General features: G+C 41.9%; 1 protein-coding gene across 1 annotated transcript in view; it reads right to left on the minus strand.

Moving 5' to 3' along the window:
- The window catches only part of MTAP (methylthioadenosine phosphorylase), an 86,132-nt gene that overhangs the window by 44,218 nt on the left and 24,879 nt on the right, over positions 1-17,035 (minus strand). The window contains exons 3-4 of the mRNA XM_073636029.1: positions 13,271-13,329; positions 8,240-8,407 (exon numbers count right to left, since the gene is read on the minus strand). Coding sequence (XP_073492130.1) covers positions 8,240-8,407; positions 13,271-13,329 — 227 coding nt within the window. The remainder of the gene's footprint in view (positions 1-8,239; positions 8,408-13,270; positions 13,330-17,035) is intronic.

Here is a 17,035-nt window from a genome sequence, read left to right on the forward strand (position 1 = left end):
TGTTTTCGTTTTGCTCATCAGTGCAGTTTATATTGTTCACAGTAGCCTAGGTTACAGCTACATTGTTTAGGCAGTTTTTTCCACTATAGACATACCACTTGAGCAAGTTAATCATTTTTTCATATTAACATGTGGCACATTAGTGTAATTTATGCTTTTCTGCAGCATCAGAAGTGAGACTTTATTGTTATAGCTCTTGTTTATTATTGTTCACTCTGATGTATTCAGTCTAACTCATATCGCTTGAGCAACTTAATTATATTTTTCTATATCAGTATGGGGTACATTAGTGCAGTTTGTTGTGTTCAGTCTAACTCATATCGTGTGAGAAATTTAATTATATTTTCCTACACTAGCATGGGGCACATTATCACAGTTTATGCTTTTTTCAGCACTAGAAGTGAGACTCCAGTGTCATAGCACTTTTTCATTATGGTTCACTTCATAGCGTTTAATTTAACCTATATTGTTTCCAGGGGCACTGCCCACACTTGTATCGTTTTAGGGTGTCCACAACAGCATGTGTCATATCTTACGGTTTTATTTCTGTATATCTGGTCATAGCTCTTCTATTATTGTTCACTTTGTTGTGTTCAGTTTAACTCATACCGCTGAAGTAATTCAATTATATTTTTTTATATCAGTATGGGGCATATTAGTGCGGTGTACACTTCTTTCAGCACCAGAAGTGAGACTCTAGTGTCACAGCCCTTTCTCATTATTGTGTAGTCTTTGCTTTTTTCAGCACCAGAAGTGAGACTCTAGTGTCACAGCTTTTCCTCATTATCGTTCACTTCGTTGTGTCCAGAATAACTTATATTGCTCTTAGTGACATTGACCACACTGGTATTGCGTTAGGGTTTTCATAATGGTATATGTTATATCTTACTGTTTTATTCCTGATTATTTGGTTATATTAGTGTGGTTTATATTATCTACAGTAGGCTAGGTTACAGCTACTCCGTTTAGGCAATTTTTCTATTATAGATACATTACTTGAGCAAGTTGATTACTACTTCACATTTATATGAGGCACATTAGTGTAGTCTATACGTTTATGCAGCATCAGAAGTGAGACTCTATTGTCATAGTTCTTTCTCTATTATTGTTCACCTTGCTGTGTTCAGTCCAACTCACATCGCTTGAGCTAGTTAATCATATTTTTACATATTTTTCTATACCACCATGCGGCACATTAGTGCAGTTTTTGCCTTTTGCAGCACTAGTAGTGAGACTCTAGTGTCACAGCCCCCTCTTTTATCTCGATATATCTTGCTGTGTCTAGTTTAATTCATATTGCTCTCAGCGGCATCGGTTACTCTAGTATTGCTTTAGGGTGTTCACAGGGGTAGATCTTATATACTAATAATCTAGTTATATTTCTGTTGTGACGTTGGCAAACTGTGCAGGTTACTGAAATTAAGATCTTATTATTCAGTTTAAGTAATGTTCCTGATTGGTTTGAATCATCATTAGCTTTGTTTTACCTACTACCCTACACTCTTACTGATTACTTTATTGTGTCCAGTATACTATGTGGTTCTTCTGTTTTGTTTCATTTTTGGAAAAAATTAGCCTGCAATGCAAGGAGTTAGCACTCTGTTCCCCTGCATTCTCTCCCTATTGAAAGGATAGAGACATTTCTCCTATGGGTTTTTTCAATTCTTAATTCATAATTTAATACTCATTCATTTAAAAGTTATGGGACCGGCTTTCTGTACATCAGTTATGGACATCAGCTTTTTTATCTTTTTGTTCTCTTTTGAAACAGAAAAAGTTGTTGTTATTTTTGTTTAGTCAGTCACAAATAACTGTGTATTTTTGACAATTGAAATTACAGATAGGAATGGTCCTGATACTGTTTAATTTTTATTTATATATGCATTTTGATGCACCTCTTGTCTTGGTTTGGACAGCTGGTTCATCATTATTTATATAGCAGACATTCCATTCAGTGTTTCTTTTCTTATTGTCATTTTTGGTTTATTCTCACCATGAATTAACTGTATGATATTATATTGATGTTTTCATTTATATGTTTATATCTACATCCACACCAATTTTTGGGACAACTGTACAGATTTTTTGTTTGTTTAATTGTCTCCAACATTCAAGTGCGTTTCATGGTTACGAATGTAACTTTAATCATGCGGCATGTGTGTCCATTTAAGTGTCTGCTGATGGGGATTGGGTGTTACACCCTGTCCCTCCCTTCCTTTTCTATGCGCTTTTGTTGTTTGATCAAACTTAGCTATGAGTAAGCATCTTTGAATGTGAAACGCGTTAGCTATTTTACACCTGCTGTGTCCATTTTTTGTTTTGTTTGCCATTTTGGATTTTATTGCATTTTTTCAATAAAGATGTTTTTTTATGGAGTGTGGCAGTCCAGGGTTTTTCTCCTTCCGCAGATCTGAGCACAGCCAGCACCCAGCACTCTTTAAGAGATTACGGAGGCTTATTGGAGCGGCTTTTCCCTTTTGCAAGATTTGTGTGACAGTGTGTATGCAAGACAAGTTTGAGCCAACATCCGTCGGAAAAAAATCCATGGATTTTGTTGTCGGAATGTCCGATCGTGTGTACAGGGCATAAGAGTGGATAACATTACCCACAGGACACTGCAGTGTTTACTCCACACCACGTCATCCATAAAATGCACAGTGCATTGTAAAGCCTATGGTGTCTGTTGGATTGTTTTCTGTATAATGCCCCGTACACACGGTCGGACTTTGTTCGGACATTCCGACAACAAAATCCTAGGATTTTTTCCGACGGATGTTGGCTCAAACTTGTCTTGCATACACACAGTCACACAAAGTTGTTGGAAAATCCGATCGTTCTAAACGCGGTGACGTAAAACACGTACGTCGGGACTATAAACGGGGCAGTGGCCAATAGCTTTCATCTCTTTATTTATTCTGAGCATGCGTGGCACTTTGTCCATCGGATTTGTGTACACACGATCGGAATTTCCGACAACGGATTTTGTTGTCGGAAAATTTTATATCCTGCTCTCAAACTTTGTGTGTCGGAAAATCCGATGGAAAATGTGTGATGGAGCCTACACACGGTCGGAATTTCCGACAACAAGGTCCTATCACACATTTTCCATCGGAAAATCCGACCGTGTGTACGGGGCATAACTCAGAAAACAGGAGAGCTTGGTCACATGATTTCATAAGATCATGTGACTCCCATACCCATTTTACCCCCATTAATGAAGCAAGCAAAGTGGAAAATATTTATTAAAGGGTAGATTGATAGCAGCGCAGCCATTAGCTCCAATGACGCAGTGCCAGGGGGCGGGCCGAGTCCTGCATTCTGTGTGAATGTACACAGATGCAGAACTCGGGAGCGCGCCCGCACGGGTGTCCACGTTAGGAGAGCGGGAAAGAGCGACCAGCGCTGCTGGGGGACCCCAGAAGTCAAGGATCGGGGCCACTCTGTGCAAATAGAGCTGCACAGTGGAGGTAAGTATGACTTTTTTTTTTTTTTAAATAACAAACAAGTGTTTATAACCCCTTTAAGTACAATGCTGGGCTTCATAAATTTGCAAGTTTTTTTTTTCTATTTTTAAAGTGGCAGTATGCTCACTGTTTTTTTAAATGAATCCCTTATATTTCTCACCTGATTTAGGAACTATTCACTCATGCTGCTCTGCAAAAATCACTGCAACTGAGCAACGTCTATTCCTCATGGAAACACATGTGTACAAAGAACTAATACATAAAAAAATGGTAGTGTTTCTGAGATCATTTGAGGAGCTGCTAGAGATTAAGCTTTAGGCAATGCAACTGACCAACTGTATGAACCAAACTCTGTGCCGTCAAAAAAGGTTACTGGTTATTTGAAATACTAGAAGTGATATCTCCAGCTGCAGGGGCAGCAAACAGATTTGTACACTTATGTATTAACCACTTGACAACTGGGCACTTAAACCCCCTTCCTAACCAGACCAATTTTCAGCTTTTGGTGCTCTCACATTTTGAATGACAATTACTCAGTCATGCAACACTGTATCTTTATGAAATTTTTGTCCTTTTTTTCACACAAATAGAGCTTTCTTTTGGTGGTATTTAATCACTGCTGGGTTCTTTATTTTTTGCGCCGTAAAAGAAAAAAGACCGAAAAATCTGTAAAAAAATACATTTTTCTTCATTTCTGTTATAATATTTTGCAAATTAGTAATTTTTCTTCATATATTTTGGCCAAAATTTATACCGCTACATATCTTTGGTAAAAATAACCCAAATCGGTGGATATTATTTGGTCTTTTTGAAAGTTATAGAGTCCAAAAGCTATGGTGCGCATATCTGAAAATTGATCCCCCAAATGACCCCTTTTTGGAAAGAAGACATTCCAAGGTATTTAGAAAGATGCATGGTGAGTTTTTTGAAGTTGTCATTTTTTCCCACAATTCTTTGCAAAATCAAGGTTTTTTTTTTACTTTTTTTTTTTTTTTCCACAAAATTGTCATATTAGCAGGGTATTTCTCACAGACCGCATATGCGTACCACAAATTACACCCCAAAACACATTCTGCTATTACTCCCGAGTATGGTGATACCACATGTGTGAGACTTTTACACAGCGTGGCCACATACAGAGGCCCAACATGCAGGGGAGCACCTTCAGGCGTTCTGGAGCACCCAGGCCAATTCTGACATTTCTCTCCTACATGTAAAAATCATCATTTATTAGCTAGAAAATTACTTAGAACCCCAAAACATTATATATGTTTTTTTAGCAAAGACCCTAGAGAATACAATGGCGGTCGTTGCAACTTTTTATCTCGCACGGTATTTGCGCAGCAATTTTTTTAACGCTTTTTTTAAAAAAAAAAACTGTTTTGTGCTTTACAAAAACCAAAACAGTAAAGTTAGCCCAATGTTTTTGCATAATGTGAAAGATGAAGTTACGCCGAGTAAATAGATACCCAACATGTCACCCTTCAAAATTGCACGCGCTTGTGGAATGGCGCCAAACTTTGCTACTCAAAAATCCCCATTGGCGACGCTTTAAAATTTTTTACTGGTTACATGTTTTGAGTTACAGAGGAGGTCTAGGGCCAAAATTATTGCTCTCGCTCTACCGATCGCAGCGATACCTCACATGTGTGGTTTGAACACCGTTTTCATATGTGGGCGGGACTTACGTATGCGTTCGCTTCTGCATGCGAGCACACAGGGACAGGGGCGCTTTAAAAATTTTTTTTTTTTTTTTTATTGTTCATTTTACTTTATTTATTTTAGTTTGATGCCTTTTTCCAAAAAAATAAATTTTTGACCACTTTTATTCCTATTACAAGGAATATAAACATCCTTGTAATAGGAATATGGCATGACAGGTCCTCTTTACAGTGAGATATGGGGTCAATAAGACCCCACATCTCACCTCTAGGCTGGGAAGCCTGAAATTAAAAAAAAAAAAAAAAAAAAAAGATCCTGGCTTCGATCGTAGCGGTGAGTCGGTAGAAGCACCGCAAGGCGGCGGGAAGGGGGGACGTCCCCTCTCGCCTCCCGTAAGAACGATCAAGCAGTGGAACAGCTGCTATGATCGTTCTCATGGTGTAGGGAATCGCCGGCTGAAAAAGCTGATATCTGAATGATGTCTGTAGCTGCAACCATCATTCAGATATCTCTGCACAAAGTCAAGGACGTTGTATGACGGCCGGCGGGCGGGAAGTGGTTAAAACGCTTTTTTTTTTTTTTTAACACAAAGTTGTCCATTTATACAATATTTCTACCACATAACATGTACATGCCAAAAATGACACCCCAAAATAGATTCTCCTGCTCCTCCTGAGTACGGCGATACCCCATGTGTGAGACTTCCACAGCCTGGCCACATACAGAGGCCGAGTACAGCTGAGCATGGCTCAGCATGGCAGGGTATGGCGGGGTATTGCGGAGTATGGCGGGGTATTGCGGAGTATGGCGGGGTATTGCGGGGTATGGCGGAGTATGGCGGGGTATGGCGGAGTATGGCGGGGTATTGCGGAGTATGGCGGGGTATTGCGGGGTATGGCGGGGTATGGCGGAGTATGGCGGAGTATGGCGGGGTATTGCGGAGTATGGCGGGGTATGGCGGGGGGCATGGCAGAGTATGGCGGGGGGCATTGCAGAGTATGGCGGGGGGCATTGCAGAGTATGGCGGGGGGCATTGCAGAGTATGGCGGGGGGCATTGCAGAGTATGGCGGGGGGCATTGCAGAGTATGGCGGGGGGCATTGCAGAGTATGGCGGGGGGCATTGCAGAGTATGGCGGGGGGCATTGCAGAGTATGGCGGGGGGCATTGCAGAGTATGGCGGGGGGCATTGCAGAGTATGGCGGGGGCATTGCAGAGTATTGTGGGGGCATTGCAGAGTATTGCACAGCATTGCAGAGTATTGTGGGGGCATTGCAGAGTATTGTGGGGGTATTGCAGAGTATTGCACAGTATTGTGGGGGTATTGCAGAGTATTGCACAGCATTGCAGAGTATTGTGCTGGTATTGCAGAGTATTGCACAGCATTAGTAGTGAGGGATGGCTGAGCATGGATGGCTGAGCATGGATGGATGTCTCTGTGCAGCGCTGTGGGCACTACACATACAGCCCACAGCGCTGCAGACATCCATCCATCCCCCTCCCCGCTCACAGTGTACCGATCGGTACACAGGAGGGGAGGAGAGGAACCGGCGTCATCAGATGACGCCGGTCGGCGTCATCAGATGACGCCGGTCTGTTTACATGTGATCGCGCCGTCATTTGACGGCTCGATCACATGGTAAACGGCCGCGATCAGCAGCCATTTACCGGGATCCGTGATGCGCCGGGTCCCCTGGACCCGGCGCGTCACGGATGTGTTCGGGTGCGTGCCCCAGGGGGCGCGCGAGAGGGGAATTCTGGGAGGACGTCATAGTACGCCCTCCCAGAGTTATCCAACCGCCCTGCAGCCGTCATTCGGCTATGGGCCGGTTGGTAAGTGGTTAAGGGAAAGAGCAAAATATAGAAACCATAGCAACCACAATACATCTTTCAGTGATGTAACCAATAAAAAATATCTGGTTGCTATAGGTTTCTTAACTTCACCTGTGCTGTTAGCATTGCATAACTGAATAAGAGTTGTTTTAGAGGCACCACCACTCCATTTCTAAGGACTACATTTACCTTAGTACATCGCTACCTGCAAGCTGTGATTCCTGTACCGGTTCCTGAACCCCCTCCTCTCAGGACCTCTGTAGATCAGAAGGCAGGCTCTGTGAAATGTGTGACACGGCAGTACCTACTCACAGGGTAGAGTCAATAAGTGTCACAGAATTCAAGGAAGTAAATGTGTGGGGATCTTTACAATGTAAGTTTTAGTTCAGATTAATAGGAGTAGGATAGAAATAATTGAAATACAAGCACCAACTTTAAAACTGAAGCTTCTATTTGAGTACTATGGGTTTTAAAGCTTGCCTAGAGCTCCAGAAGAAATGTTCAAGTATGTTCAGGCACCTCTGGGTGTCTGCAATTCATTTATATTACCAGCTTAGGCACTTCACTCAAGTCACAGGTTTATGCTAACAACATAGAATAATGTCATGCTGGGATCATAGCCTGGTCTGGTCCTCGATGACAGTATTATGAAGTCAGGTACACTAGTCCGCTATCAAAACAGAAAATATATCAACACACTGGTAAGAAAATACTGTGCAATTTTCTAAGGCTGGGCTCACACATGTCTGGTGCGAATTGTATGTCAGTTTTTACTGCAAATAAGAAAAGCATTTGTTCAGCCATTCAGGTGCATTTTTTTTTGCGTTTCTAACACAAATTTGCAAGGCTCAGGATTTTTGTCACAGCTGCGATTTCAGTGCTGGCCAATACATAAAGGGTGTCAACTCCTGTAGTAGGAGAGCAATCTATGCTGAAATCCTGATCTGAATCCTGAATGCAACTAAACACATGTGCGATTCAGAAGTGTTCCCATAAAACTCAATGAGCCTAGAAGAATTTGCACCTAAACCGCACCGCAGTGCTTTGAAAATGCGCGGGACTCTTTTTAAATTTGCACTGTGTATGCAACGCATATATGTGAACCGCTTCAATGGAAATCAATGTTATTTGACATATCATGTAAATCAGATGCGGTTCAAAACGCATACAATTTGCATATATGTGAACCAAGCCTAAATTCTACAGGTGCCAGGACACAAAAGTAAACAAGTTTTTACACTTAATAAAAAAAGTTGTTATCTTTTTAAGTTTCTACACTTACCTGTCAATAAACTGGTCAATTAAAACAACATCCCCGGGTTGAATTTCCTCTCTCAGTGATCCACAAGCTGTAGTGACCAGGATATGAGAACAGCCTTCAGTTTTCAGAGCCCAAATATTGGCACGAAAGTTAACATTTGTTGGAGCAATTGTATGCTGTCTGCCATGTCTGAAAAAAAAAAAGAGTCTATCTAAGGACCCAAAGCAGTATCTTACTCTATGTTAGACTTGCAACTATTGTCCAGTATTTCTGTAAGTATATATAAGCATTCAAGCTCTGATGAAGGGCCCCAAAAAATGCCTTCGCTGTTTTATCTTTTATTATTAAAAACAAAATCTTACTGGACTCACTTAAGTTTTGTGGCTTAATTATCTTTTTGCTGCACTCCAGATTACTCCAGGGAGCCTATAGGACACCTACGGTGGACAGTGAGCTGCCTCTTAACCACATGCCGACCAGCACGCGATGACATATGTCGGCACAATGGCATGGCTGGGAAAATGGGCGTACAGGTACGCCCCCTTTAAATCGCAGCATTGTGGGCGCGTACCCGCCACGTACTCTGTGACCATGCCCGCGGGTCCCGCGAACTCGATGTCCTCCAGGGGCCCGCAATCATGTCACGGAGTGGCAAGACGGGGAGATGCCTATATAAACCAGGCATTTCCCTGTTCTGCCTAGTGACATGACAGGGAGCTACTGCTCCCTGTCATCGGGAGCAGTGTTCACTGTCATGTCAGTGGTAGCCAATCCCCCCCAGTTAGAATCACTTCCTAGGACACACTTAACCCCTTGATCGCCCCCTAGTGTTTAATCCCTTCCAGTGGCAGCCCGTCCTTAGGGTGCGCACGGGCGCCCCCCCCCCCCCCCAAGCTGTAAAAAAAAAAGTGCCCTTTAAGAGTGTCCGGGCGCCGGACACGTGGTGGTCTATGGGGAGCCGATTTGCCCGCGTTTAGGGCGTGTGCAGGGCGCAAACGATGCGCCCGCACACACTCCGACTCTACACCGATTTGCTTCTGTCCTCCCTTCCTACATTTTAATTGGCGGGGATCGGAGGACAGTGGGCATTGCTTTTTTCAGCACACCCGCGTCACTAACGGTTTCCCGGCTCACTGCAGTGTGGAGTGGACACAAATGGAGGACTGAGACTGCCAGCGCGGCTCCATAGGCAGAGAGGTAAGCCCCTATGCAGGGCAGTAACTTGGCATGGACGGAGGAGGCTGTGTATAGATGCAGGAATTGAGGGATGAACTTGGGAGTTGGAGCAGATCATCCTCTTAGTAACAAGCAAATGCAGGGAAGTAAACCTTTCACTCACTCATGTGATAACAGCTAACTGCTTATTTATTGCAGGAGAGACACAATCTTCCCCTGATCTCCCCCTGTGACAGTTGCCATCCAAGTGTTGCTATCTTCAGCTATCTCACTGTTTGTTGAACTTGTCTCCAGTTACAGTTATACTGTCCCAGCAGTAAATAAGTCTGAGCCTTAGTGTGCAGTGAATGTTCTGTTATCAGGTGAGGAGGTTAACCCTTTACTTACCTGCATTTGTTTTGGTTTCTCTTATTATCTACTGGAGGTAGGGTATGAGCCCAGGTTCAGACTACTGCGATCTAAGACATCGCATGTGATATGCACCCGCACTGCGGTGCGAATCACATGCGATGTCTGTGAGAAATGCGAGTTCAGCTATACAGTTGTATGGCTGAACTTGCATTAGATTCGCAGAAAAAAAAGTGGAGACTTGTTTTCCCCCACACTGAAATCGGATTGTATGGGTGTTCTCACCTATGCGATGCGATTTCTGTGCGAGTTCACAGTTCACACTGCGATCTGTGAACTGATCTGGGGGTGTCATTAACATTTTAATGACACCCGCAGTGGTTTACAGAGGGCAGTGTGAACTGCCTACGGGAGAGATGCGATGCGGGAACCGACGCTGGAATCGCACTGGTTCCCACATCGCATCAGCGTGAACCCAGGCTAAAGGAGAAGGATCATCTCATAAAACCAGGGCTGGTGCTCCATGCTTCTAGATTAGAAGTATCCACTATTTTAGAATTCAACTGTTTGCTGAACCCAGGTGTATTATAAGGATGAAGATGATGAGGATGGTTGTGTTATACAAGGATGAAGATGATGAGGATGGGTGTGTTATACAAGGATGATGAGGATGGGTGTGTTATACAAGGATGATGAGGATGGGTGTGTTATACAAGGATGGGGATGGGTGTATTATACAAAGCATGAGGATAGTGATGACAGGTGTATTATACAAGGATGAGGATGATGATGACAGGTGTATTATAGAATTATGAGGAAGGGTGTATTAAACAAGGATGAGGATAGCGATGATGGTGACAGGTGTATTATAGAATTATGAGGATGGGTGTATAATACAAGGATAAGGATAGCGATGATGGGTGTATTATACAAGGATGAGGATGATGAGGATGGATGTATTATACAAGGATGAGGATGATGAGTGTATTATACAAAGATGAGGATGATGATGACAGGTTTATTATAGAATTATGAGGATGGGTGTATTGTAAAAGGATGAGGTTGATGAGGATGGGTGTATTATACAAGGATGAGGATAGCGATGACGGGTGTATTATACAAGGATGAGGATGGGTGTATTATACGATGATGAGGATGGGTGTATTATGCAAGGATGAGGATAGCAATGACGGGTGTATTATACAAGGATGAGGATAGCGAAGATGGATGCATTATACCATCCACTGACCCCACACATTCATACACATATTAGGGCCAATTTAGACGGGATCTAATTAACCTACCAGCATGTCCTGTTACTGTATACATAGCTGTATACAGGACAGATGATGTATATCTGCAGTCGGTGATGATGGAGGAAGGTCCAGTGATGCTAGGGCTGTATACTCCTGCCCAGTGATGCTAGGGCTGTATACTCCTGCCCAGTGATGCTAGGGCTGTATACTCCTGCCCAGTGATGCTAGGGCTGTATACTCCTGCCCAGTGATGCTAGGGCTGTATACTCCTGCCCAGTGATGCTAGGGCTGTATACTCCTGCCCAGTGATGCTAGGGCTGTATACTCCTGCCCAGTGATGCTAGGGCTGTATACTCCTGCCCAGTGATGCTAGGGCTGTATACTCCTGCCCAGTGATGCTAGGGCTGTATACTCCTGCCCAGTGATGCTAGGGCTGTATACTCCTGCCCAGTGATGCTAGGGCTGTATACTCTGTCCCGTGATGCTGAACTGTATACTCCTGACACGTCGGGTGGATACAGGGGACAGAGTGGGTGGATTCTATAAGGGATGGGGCTTATGGGAAGTGGGAGGGGTCAAAAAGGAAGGGGGGGGGGGGTCTGCGCCCCCCCCCCATCCCAAAACTTCACCAGCCGCCACTGACCCCTTCCCTGCCAGTGTCATTTACACAGTAATCAGTGCATTTTTATAGCACTGATCGCTGTATAAATGACAATTGTCACAAAATAGTGTCAAAAGTGTCCGATGTGTCCGCTATGTCTCAGCCACAATAAAAATAATAAAAAAAAAAAAAAAAAATCGCAGATCGCCGCCAAATCCTGATAAAAAAAATAAATAATAATAACAAAAATGCCATAAATCTATCCCCTATTTTGTAGACGCTATAACTTTTGCGCAAACCAATCAATATACACTTACTGCGTTTTTTTTACCAAAATTAAGAAAAATATAAGAATACATATCGGCCTAAACTGAGAAAGAAATGTGTTTTTTTATATATTTTTTGGGGATATTTATTATAGCAAAAAGTAAAAAATATTGCTTTTTTTTCAAAATTATCGCTCTTTTTTTGTTTATAGAGCAAATAATAAAAACCGCAGAGGTGTTCAAATACCACCAAAAGAAAGCTATTTGTGGGAAAAAAATTGCGTCAATTTTGTTTGGGTGCAACGTCGCACCACCGCGCAATAGTCAGTTAAAGCGACGCAGTGCCGTATCGCAAAAAGTGCTCTGGTAATTCCGGGGCTGAAGTGGTTAAAGTTGGACATTTGCCTATCCTGGGGTCCAGTGTTCTACCAACACATATCCTTTCAGTCCATTGGGAGGTATTCTTCCTGCAAATTTTGTACTAGCCTTTAGTTTTCACTATGGAGGCAGTTTAGTCCACTATTTCTCACAGATCTGCAAAAGTTACAGAAAATCCTAAAATGTAACAGTGACCACCTGAACAGGAAGAAAACCTTTCATTGGGAGAAAAAAATCTACAAACAAAAGGATGTTACTGGCAGGATCACCAGGTGAAATAAAGGAAAAAGAGCCCAAAAACAAAAGCTAATGCAGCCACCAAATCAAAGGATTGGTACGCTGTAGTATATTACATTTTGGGGTTTTTACCACTTTCATTTAAACAGCTAATGAACGACCCCACATGGTACCACATCTCACCCTTTTAGGCATCAGGGGCAGGAGAGGGCAGGATGATGCATCAACTTCTTAGCAGTAGTCAGTATTTACATACACCGTATGCCCAGACTTTTATGGCTTCTTACCCTTTGATATACTCATGATTAGCAAATTGTTTGAAAGAATTAACGGAAAACTAACGTTGATTTAGCTCAAGTTCATAAAGTTTTTGTTTACATGCTTTTGAATTTAAATAGATGTACCACAGCTATTTTACAAACGCGTATTACAGCGTACTTCAATGCTTCAGAGTTTGCAACAAACCAACGGACTAGACTGATAATCTGGATAAGCTCTGTTCCTCCTAGGAAAGGAAGAGGGGTTTGTGTGCACCTCCTCAAATGCCTTTAACGGCACATTTTTTTATTTTTATCCTGCTGTTCAGCTCCATACTCAAAGCATTGCAGTAAACCCTGGAGAATGAAATGTGTTCTGGGCACCTATTGGCTCCAAGCAGTAAATTTGAAATACTAAAATCATATTACAGATTTACCTGACTAAAAATAATAAAGTCAAATATTTGAAAGACTTGTATAACTTGCATTATTTTAGTCATGAACATGATATAGAAAATATACTTTAACGTTACCTTGCAAGTAACACACAGTCCACATTCTTAATCTTTCCTAAGACCAAGGCATCAGATGGCTTTAAGGGAAAAGAAAAAAGCATTGTTTATTGATTTCACAAACATCGCTTGGTATAAAATATGAGTGATTTTAATGTTTCTAGTAATGGCAGTGAGCTGCAATTTTTAGCAGGAATGCAACATTGCGGCGGACAGATAGGACACTTTTTTGGGATAAGTGGCATTTATACAATGATCAGAGCCAAAAATACCCACTGATTACTGTATAAATGTCACTGGCAGGGAAAGGGTTAACACTAGGGGGCGATCAAAGAGTTAAGTGTTCCCTGGGGAGGTGTTTCTAACTGTGGAGGGAGTGTACTGACTGGAGGAGGAGGGAGATCGCTGTTCCCGATCACTCAGAACAGCAAATCTCTCTCTATGTCCCTGTCAGAATGGGGATCTGTTTGTTTACATACACAGATTCCCATTCTGGCTCTCTGTGGAGCGATCACGAGTGGTCAGCAGACATTGTGGCAGCCGGCCACGTGCATTGGCTCTGGCGTTACGGGAGCGCGCGCGCACCTCCCCATCTGTCTTAAAGTGGCCGACGTACAACTACGGCGATTCACGCAGCCATGCCAACTTGCCGCAGTATAATGACAGCGGCTGGTTGGCAAGTGGTTAAATTTGAAATGTTATTGTACAACGATGGGATGGAGTTCCGCCTCTGGCAGCTAGCTACATTTTCTTTGGACAGAGAGCTGCAATTTCATATTGTATTTGCAGTACTGTGATCAAATCTGGTATTGAAGTGTGGGCTAAACACCTGACTGAAACGGATATGTCCACCTTTTAAAAAGGCAGAAAAAAAAAGGTATATATTTGGCTTCTCTCCACATTCCTCAAGAAATACTGTATCAGAGAACTACATAAAACATTGTAGATCATTAGGAAATATAGGAGCTCATAAGATTAAAGTGGTTGTAAAGGCAGAGGGTTTTTTACCCGAGATCCTGTTCACACCTGAGCGATTTTCTGCTTGAAGCTCTAAAACACTCAACAAGCCAAATTCCATTCATTTCAACAGCCCCTGTTCACATCTGAGCTTTCTGTCGCCTGAAGCAAGATGCCTGTCACTCAAAAAAGCACACAAGCTGCTTTTTGGCAAATTACAAGCGTTTTTGGCCCCATAGACTTCAATAGAAATGCCTGACTTTTGTGTTTTACGAACGTTTTGTCGCTCGCTTTCTGCTCAAACAGCAGCTCTCCACCCCTACTGATTTCTATTGGCTGAACAAAAATGCCTGAAGCTATAAAACGCTTGCAATATGCTTCTAAAACCATTTTAAAAAGCTGCAAAACTGCACAAAAACACCTGGAAAACGCCAGTAATGGATTCTATGTCCCTTCGCAGCCCCTGCCTCACAGAGTAGATTGATACCATTGGCTACCGCCGCTATCAATCAAATCTTGTAACGAGGGAGCGGGGGTGGCACTGAACCCCGCTGTCTATGGACACAGACAGCACAACTCAGGATCGAGCCTGCAGGTGTGCCATCATAAGAAGACGCTTCCTATGGTGACACACAAAGAGGAGGAGGGCCAGTGGGGGACCCGGGAAGAGAAGAATCATGGCTGCTCTGTGCAAAACCACTATACAATGCAGTCAAGTAGAACATGCTATTAAAAAAAAAAATTATATATATATATATATATATATATATATATATATATATATATACATACATACATACATATACACACACATTATATATATATATATATATATATATATATATATATATATATATATATATATATATATATATTATATAGGTTTTACAATTCACAAAAGATCTAGCAAACACTAGATGGTGCTGTGCACATAGAACGTATATGAGCTACCTCAAAGGCTAATTATTATGGTTGCTGGGTATGTCAGAAGAAGTTCATTCCTATATTGAGGACTTGGGTGGCTTTCGGCAGTTACCGATACCATACTAAAAAATGCTTTTAGGCCTTATGAAATACCAATAAAAGTTATATTTAGTCATTATAGCTAGACACTCTGGCATTTCTTCTGTATTGCTTGCTCAATATACCCTTATAATTCTTCTGAGCTAAGAAACATCAATGATGACTAGAACTGCAACAGCTTTTATGTGACACATATACAGGCAAACTTCCGATACTGTGGGGACAGTCTTATTTAGTTATTTTAAATAAACATATACTATATAATGTAAAGTGTTTTTTTTTTTTTTTTTATCCGAGTCTGTGTAGTTAAAATGCAACACAAAAGATCCAGTCATGTGACCTACCCAGAAGTGATACAAAATCACTAGCGGTAGTAAAAATGCTTATTTTAGAGTGATCTTAAAACCTCAGTTTTATCCTTTAATTCTTGCCTATACTGAGTTTAAACTGGTACCATGAGTGCTGCCCCAGGTTTCTTGTATCAGGGTGTCTTCTTTCTCTTGCAGCATCCTATGGGGCCACCCTTGCATACAGAGATTAGAGTTGTGTCTCTATACACTGTGTGCATCAATAGATCACACGTTCCCATAACCCTGCTCCTTCTTTCTGCAAGCTAACAGACTGGCTGGGGACTCCACTGTCCACTCTTTCCTGTGAAGACTGGATGTTCAGGAAAGCAGAAATGAGAAAGCAGGAGCCAGCAGCTTCGAAAGTATGGACACAGCTGCTGCTCCCAATTTGACATCTGTGAAGGTGTGTTTCCCCAAATGCAGACAGTATGAGTTCTGGGTCATGCACCGGCATGCATATGGTTGTCAAATTGGGAGCTGAGGCTGTGTTCATGCAGTCACTGTTCCCAGGTGGAAATAAATGGAACTGTCTGCACACAAATGCATGGAACTTGTGCATCCTGTTTGGGCAAACATGGCCCTCACAGGTGCATGACCTAAATCAATAACATTAAATATTTTTAAATATACAAATATAGAAATGTTACAAGTGTTATTGAAAAGAAAGCTGATAGGAGAGATCAGCAACTGCTAACAGTGTGTTCATTGCAAAAATCAACTTTCTGGATGTTACATTAATAGCTGGTCCAAAAACATCAGTATTCCCACTGGCACTGCCTACAAAGCCCAATACCAACAGAGATAGAAAGTCTAAATAGGTCCAAGGGACCCAAATAAAAAAAAAATCAAACCTGTAAGCTAGGTTCACAAGTGTGTTCCAAAAATGCGTGCAAAATTGTGCTCTTTCCCACCACACACAAAAACGCCCTTCTGAATACGCAAGGCAGTACCATTAATTCTAAATGGCATCCACACACCCTGCTAATGCACACATGCCAAAACACGTGGTAACAAGGGACCCTTTCAAAAAAGGGTCAGGCATTTATTTTTTGCAGTTCTTGTGCACAGGGCAGCCCATTAAAATTAATTGGTTGCCCTAGATGCAACACAGAAATGCTCAAGTGCTCGCTCACACCTGCAAAGGTGTGAACAGAGCTTTAAACTTTAGTTACCACCAGTTTACCCAGCGGAAATTTCTTTGACTGCTTTGCAGACAAAAAGTTTTAATTTATCACTTTACATGTTAGCCTATACTGTATGTTGTGTCTTTAAAAATACTCTGAATATTATTTTTTTCATACTTAGGAGACCTAAATGTAAAAACTTACATTTGTTTAATGTTCAATCCCTGAAATTCATAAAGACTGGCACAGACAGATTTTGGATCTTTCGTGTGTTGTAAAAGTGGTGCAGCAAATTTATTTACCTGTCTAGAACGTTCGAATTTGTCGATTTT

This window comes from Aquarana catesbeiana, linkage group LG01, assembly GCF_042186555.1.
Source record: "Aquarana catesbeiana isolate 2022-GZ linkage group LG01, ASM4218655v1, whole genome shotgun sequence".
In the NCBI taxonomy this organism is placed as follows: Eukaryota; Metazoa; Chordata; class Amphibia; order Anura; family Ranidae; genus Aquarana; species Aquarana catesbeiana.